The sequence below is a fragment of the Oncorhynchus masou genome, unplaced genomic scaffold (assembly GCF_036934945.1).
Source record: "Oncorhynchus masou masou isolate Uvic2021 unplaced genomic scaffold, UVic_Omas_1.1 unplaced_scaffold_4877, whole genome shotgun sequence".
Taxonomy (NCBI): Eukaryota; Metazoa; Chordata; class Actinopteri; order Salmoniformes; family Salmonidae; genus Oncorhynchus; species Oncorhynchus masou.
The window spans coordinates 17,501-25,116 of record NW_027011273.1 but is presented as its reverse complement, the minus strand read 5'-3'; the positions used below and the strand labels follow the sequence as shown (position 1 = coordinate 25,116).

Sequence of the window (7,616 nt, the reverse complement as noted above, 5' to 3'; positions counted from 1 at the left end):
GGTAATATTACTATCGTATTACTAAAATACTGTATGGTGATATTAACATAGTATTAGTATACTACTGTATGGTGATGTTACTATAGTAGTACTATAATACTGTATGGTGATATTACTATAGTATTACTATAATCCCGTATGGTGATATTACTATAGTATTACTATAATACTGTATGCTGATATTACTATAGTATTACTACACTAATGTATGATGATATTACTATAGTATTACTATATTACTGTATGGTGATATTACTATAGTATTACTATAATAGTGTATGGTGATGTTACTAGTGTATTACTATACTACTGTATGGTCATATTACTATAGTATTACTATAATACTGTATGGTGATATTACTGTATGGTGATATTACTATAGTATTTATATAATCCTGTGTGGTGATGTTACTAAAGTATTACTATAATACTGTATGGTGATATTACTACAGTATTACTATACTACTGTATTGCGATATTACCATACTACTGTATTGTGATATTACTATAGCATTACTATAATACTGTATGTGATATTACTAGTGTATTAATATACTACTATATGGTCATATTACTATATTATTACTATAATAGTGTATGGTGATATTAGTATAGTATTACTATAATACTGTATGGTATGTATAATGTATAATAATGTACGGTGAGGTTACTATACTAACGGTATTGTGATATTACTATAGTATTACTATTATACTGTATGGTGCTATTACTATACTACTGTATTTTTATATTACTATAGTATTACTACAATACGGTATGGGGATGTTACTATAGTATTACTATACTAATGTATTGTGATATTACTATACTACTGTATTGTGATATTACTATAGTATTACTACAATACTGTATGGTGATGTTACTATTCTACAGTATTGTGATATTACTATACTATTACTATAATACTGTATGGTGATGTACTATACTACTGTATTGTGATATTACTATAGTATTGCTATAATACTGTATGGTGATATTACTATAGTGTTACTATACTACTGTATGGCGCTATTACTATACTGCTTTATGGTGATTTTACTATAGCATTATTATACTACTGTGTGGTGATATTACTATACTACTGTTTTGTGATATTACTATAGTATTACTATACTACTGTATTGTGATATTACTATAGCATTACTATACTACTGTATGGTGATATTCCTATATTATTACTATAATAGTGTATGGTGATATTAGCATAGTATTACTATAATACTGTATGGTAATGTTACTATAGTATTACTGTAATAATGTAAGGTGAGGTTACTATACTATGCTACTGTATGGTGATGTTACTATAGTATTACTATAATACTGTATGGTGATATTAGCATAGTATTACTATAATACTGTATGGTAATATTACTATAGTATTACTATAATACTGTATGGTGATGTTACTATAGTATTACTGTAATAATGTAAGGTGAGGTTACTATACTATGCTACTGTATGGTGATGTTACTATACTACGGTATTGTGATATTACTATAGTATTACTATAATACTGTATGGTGATATTACTATAGTATTACTATAATACTGTATGGTGATATTACTATAGTATTACTACAATACTTGTATTGTGATATTACTATAGTATTACTACAATACTGTATGGTGATGTTACTATTCTACTGTATTGTGATATTACTATACTATTACTCTAATACTGTATGTTGATGTTACTATGCTACTGTATGGTGATATTACTATAGTATTACTATAATAATGTATGGTGATGTTACTATAGTATTACTATAATACTGTATGGTGATGTTACTACAGTACTATACTGTATTGTGATATTACTATAGTATTACTATAATACTGTATGGTGATGTTACTTTACTGCTGAATAAACGAAGATTCAACACTATATAAATATATTTACTCTACATTTGAATGAATATACATGACCAGTGTTTCAGCTTGCAGTGCCTTCTGCAGGGCCACCTGAACCAGGTTATGTATGACTGTATGGTGATATTACTATAGTATTACTATAATACTGTATGGTGATATTACTATACTACTGTATGGTGATATTACTATAGTATTACTATAATGGTGTATGGTGATGTTACTATAGTATTACTATACTACTGTATGGTGATATTACTATAGTATTACTATAATACTGTATGGTGATATTACTATAGTATTACTATATACTGTATGGTGATATTACTATAGTATTACTATAATGGTGTATGGTGATATTACTATAGTATTACTATAATGGTGTATGGTGATGTTACTATAGTATTACTATACTACTGTATGGTGATATTACTATAGTATTACTATAATACTGTATGGTGATATTACTATACTACTGTATGGTGATATTACTATAGTATTACTATAATGGTGTATGGTGATGTTACTATAGTATTACTATAATACTGTATGGTGATGTTACTATAGTACTACTACTGTATTGTGATATTACTATAGTATTACTATAATACTGTATGGTGATGTTACTTTACTGCTGAATAATACAAGATTCAACACTATATAAATATATTTACTCTCACATTTGAATGAATATACATGACCAGTGTTTCAGCTTGCAGTGCCTTCTGCAGGGCCACCTGAACTAGGTTATGTATGACTGTATGGTGATATTACTATAGTATTACTATAATACTGTATGGTGATATTACTATAGCTTTACTGTATGGTGATATTACTATAGTATTACTATAATGGTGTATGGTGATGTTACTATAGTATTACTATACTACTGTATGGTGATATTACTATAGTATTACTATAATACTGTATGGTGATATTACTATACTACTGTATGGTGATATTACTATAGTATTACTATAATACTGTATGGTGATATTACTATAGGTCCAGGTTATGTATGACTGTAATGGTGATGTTACTATAGTATTACTGTAATACTGTATGGTGATATTACTATAGGTCCAGGTTATGTATGACTGTAATGGTGATGTTACTATAGGTCCAGGTTATGTATGACTGTAATGGTGATGTTACTATAGTATTACTGTAATACTGTATGGTGATATTACTATAGGTCCAGGTTATGTATGACTGTAATGGTGATATTACTATAGGTCCAGGTTATGTATGACTGTAATGGTGATGTTACTATAGGTCCAGGTTATGTATGACTGTAATGGTGATATTACTATAGGTCCAGGTTATGTATGACTGTAATGGTGATGTTACTATAGGTCCAGGTTATGTATGACTGTAATGGTGATGTTACTATAGGTCCAGGTTACTGTATGACTGTAATGGTGATGTTACTATAGGTCCAGGTTATGTATGACTGTAATGGTGATGTTACTATAGGTCCAGGTTATGTATGACTGTAATGGTGATGTTACAGTGCCTTCCACCTGAACCAGGTAATGTATACCTCTGCTGTTGCCAAATAAAGGCTGGTTCCTGCTCTCTATTGCATTCAGCGTTATTTCTGTAATTCCCTCGTGTAGTGAACGGATGCTTGATTCTTTGGCTTTGCCGGCTCTGAAGCTGAAGGTCGCTCGTCACTATGCAGTTGTTTTTGCTACTCTGTAGTCTGAAACATGTATCTATTTGTTTACAGCAGGTAAAAACACTTAAAAAATGATTCGTTTAAAGTAGATGGCAGCGTTTTGCACCGTCCCTCGGCTATCATTCTGAAAACATCTGCACTCATGTCCTTATTAACCTGATAGACCCTTTCCTTCTCCTTCTCTCATCGACAGAGCAACTAAAGCCCATCCAGGACCCGTAGTCCATCTGAGTGACAGCCCGAAGGATGAATGCAAGGTGAGTTGGAGGAAGAATAAACACAATAACACAACTCCATACCTCCCTCCTTTCTCTCCTCTAGCAGAAACCCGGAGATTACCCCTTACTCTCTGTCACCTGTTACCATAGGAGGGTCTGCCTGGTGGATCAGTGTAGCCTGGAGCTGGCTGTCTCTCTGCTACACAGACTGCTGCCTGTTCTTAGACTTGCTATTTTCTATACAGGATCAATGACCCAACACGACACCAAAATGAGTCACTCCTGGCCTTCGGATTTACTGCGCGCCTTCTGCTATTGGCTGTCCCCGTCCTCATTCCCCAGTGGGGACAGACCTGTGTCTGTGTCAGCACCGTGGGTCAGGACTGTTATGAGGACGGCCGTGGTCAGTGTTGTCGGGGCGGTTTGCCGGGGGCACGGAGGCATTAGGGGGATTTCGCCGTGGAAGAACTACTGGCGCTCTATGTGCGTGGGCTGTTCGTGTGACATAAAATGTAAGATGCTGTCAGGGAGGGAGAGAGGGAGAGAGGGAGGGAGAGAGAGGGAGAGAGGGAGGGAGGGAGGGAGGGAGGGAGGGAGAGAGGGAGAGAGGGAGGGAGAGAGGGAGAGAGGGAGAGAGGGGGGGAGGGGGGAGGGAGGGAGACGGAGAGACGGAGAGACGGGAGACGGGGAGACGGGGAGAGGGGGAGAGATCAGTCGCAGGGGATATTGAGTATGTTTTGGATTTATTGCCTGAAGCACATCAGACTTTTTCTGCCTTCCAAAGGACTTATCAATATTTGAATTCTGCCTTCGAGAGGTTTGCCATTTCATGTTTTTTGTTTCTCTGAGTGTGTGGGTGTGTATGTCAGAGCCAATCAGTGTCATGGAGACAGGTAAGGGGAGCAAGATGAGTCAGAGGCAGTATGTGGAAGCAATCTTTCTTAGAGTCAGACTTCATTTTTGACTTGGTATTAGGTCTTAGCCATATTTTTTGTCAAATGACAAAAACAGTGGTAGTAGTTAAGTTAATTCCTTTTAATTTTAGTAAATCACAGACTTCCATGTGTACAGTCATACATGGCCCTGTCCTACCAAAGATGCCTCACATCCTGTCTTCCCAACAGCAGAGGTATGACAATAACAATAAGAATATGTAAAGAATAATTAGTACATGTAAATTCCTACACATTACATACAACATAAACTGACACAAGCAGAGAGAGACAGAAAGAGAGACAGAGAGCGAGTGAGAGAGACAGTGGCAGAGAGACAGACAGAGAGAGAGAGAGAGAGACAGTGGCAGAGAGGGAGACAGAGACAGAGAGAGAGAGACAGAGAGAGAGAGAGAGAGAGAGAGAGAGAGAGTGGCAGAGAGGGAGACAGAGACAGAGAGAGAGAGAGAGAGAGAGAGAGAGAGACATGGACAGAGGGGGCAAGAGACAGAGAGCAATAGAAGGGAGCGAGAGACAGAGAGAGACAGACAGACAGACACAGAGAAAAAGAGAGAGAGAAAGAGAAAGAGAGAGAGAGAGAGAGAGAGAGAGAGACAGTGGCAGAGAAGGGAGACAGAGAGAGACAGAGACAGAAGACAGAGACAGAGAGAGAGAGAGAGAGAGAGAGAGAGAGAGACATAGACAGAGAGCAATGGACAGAGAGCAAGAGACAGAGAGCAAGAGAAGAGAGCGAGAGACAGAGAGAGACAGACAGACAGACACAGAGAGAGAGAGAGAGAGAAAGAGAGAGAGAAAGAGAAAGAGAGAGAGAGAGACATGGTACCGCAAATGATTGTCAAGGCAGTATAGGTTGCACCGCGTCATTGCCCGAGTCATCAACGCTCTACAGACGCCTCCAGTCACATGATGTCCAATGTGGCTACAGAACCTGGCTACGAAATGTAGTAGGCGAGGTTGACAGAGACTATAAATGCCAAAAAACTTTCTGTACTTTCTCTATTAAACTTAATATTGCTATTGTTTTTAATTTTGTAAAGCCGCTTGTGTCTGGTTAGCCATAGAGTCGCCTGTGTGATCAGAGACAGAGTTACAGAGTGGAGAAGCTACAGTTGGAAATGTACATACATTTAGGTTGGAGTCATTAAAACTCGTTTTTCAACCACTCCACATATTTCTTGTTAACAAACTGTAGTTTTGGCAAGTCGGTTAGGACATCTACATTGTGCATGACGCAAGTCATTTTCCAACGATTATTTAACTTATAATTCAGTCTATCACGATTCCAGTGGGTCAGACGTCTAAGTTGACAGCTTGGACAATTCAGAAAATTATGTCATGGCTTTAGGAAAGCTTCTGATTGTCTAATTGACATCATTTGAGTCAATTGGAGGTGTACCTGTGGATGTATTTCAAGGCTTACCTTCACACTCAATGCCTCTTTCCGTGACATCATGGGAAAATCAAAAGAAATCAGCCAAGACCTCGGAAAAACTGTAGACCTCCACAAGTCTGGTTCATCCTTGGGAGCAATTTCCAAACGCCTGAAGGTACCACATTCATCTGTACAAACAATAGTATGCAAGTATAAACACCATGGGACAACACAATCGTCATACCGCTCAGTAAGGAGACACGTTCTGTCGCCTAGAGATGAACTTACTTTGGTGCGAAAAGTGCAAATAAATCCCAGAACAACAGCAAAGGACCTTGTGAAGATGCTGGATGAAATAGGCACAAAAGTATCTATGTCACACCCTGACCAAAGTTTGCTTTGTATGTTTCTATGTTTTGTTTGGTCAGGGTGTGATCTGAGTGGGCATTCTATGTTACATGTCTAGTTTGTCTATTTCTATGTTTCTATGTTTGGCCTGATATGGTTCTCAATCAGAGAACCATATCATTGTCATATCATTGTCATTGCCTTCAACTCAAGAAAACCGTTACAATCTACATCCACAGTAAAAGCGAGTCCTATATCGACATAACCTTAAAGGCCGCTCAGCAAGGAAGAAGCCATTGCTCCAAAACCGCCATAAAAAAGCCAGACTATGGTTTGCAACGATCGTACTTTTTGGAGAAATGTCCTCTGGTCTGATGAAACAAAAATAGAACTGTTAGGCCATAATTACCATCGTTATGTTTGGAGGAAAACGGGGAGGCTTGCAAGCGAAGAACACCATCCCAACCGTGAAGCATGGGGGTGGCAGCATCATGTTGTGGGGGTGCTTTACTGCAGGAGGAACTGGTGCATTTCACAAAATAGATGGCGACATGAGGTAGGAAAATGATGTGGATATATTGAAGCAACATCTCAAGACATCAGTCAGGAATATAAAGCTTGGTTGCAGATGGGTCTTCCAAATGGACAATGACCCCAAGCATACTTCCAAAGTTGTGGCAAAATGGCTTAAGGACAACAAAGTCAAGGTATTGGAGTGGCCATCACAAAGCCCTGACCTCAATCCTATAGAAAATTTGTGGGCAGAACTGAAAAGGTGTTTGCGAGCAAGGAGGCCTACAAACCTGACTCAGTTACACCAGCTCTGTCAGGAGGAATGGGCCAAAATTCACCCAACTTATTGTGGGAAGCTTGTGGAAGGCTACCCAACACTTGACCCAAGTTAAACAATTTAAAGGCAATGCTACCAAATACTAATTGAGTGTATATCAACTTCTGACCCACTGGGAATGTGATGAAAGAAATACCAGCCAAAATAAATAATTCTCTACTATTATTCTGACATTTCACATTCTTACAATAAAGTGGTGATCCTAACTGATGTAAAACAGGGATTTTTACTGGATTAAATGTCAGGATTTGTGAAAAACTGAGTTTAAATGTATTTGGCTAAAGGTGTATGTAAAATTTCCGAC

At 37.5% G+C, this 7,616-nt stretch overlaps 1 protein-coding gene across 1 annotated transcript in view; it reads left to right on the top strand.

Annotated features, from left to right (window-relative positions):
* Positions 1 to 3,764: 3,764 nt before the first annotated feature.
* The window catches only part of LOC135535397 (syntaxin-binding protein 5-like), a gene marked incomplete at both ends in the record, with an annotated part of 20,272 nt that continues 16,420 nt past the window's right edge, over positions 3,765 to 7,616 (top strand). Inside the window, one exon of the mRNA XM_064962071.1 lies at positions 3,765 to 3,828. Within this exon, the coding sequence (XP_064818143.1) occupies positions 3,765 to 3,828 (64 nt within the window). The remainder of the gene's footprint in view (positions 3,829 to 7,616) is intronic.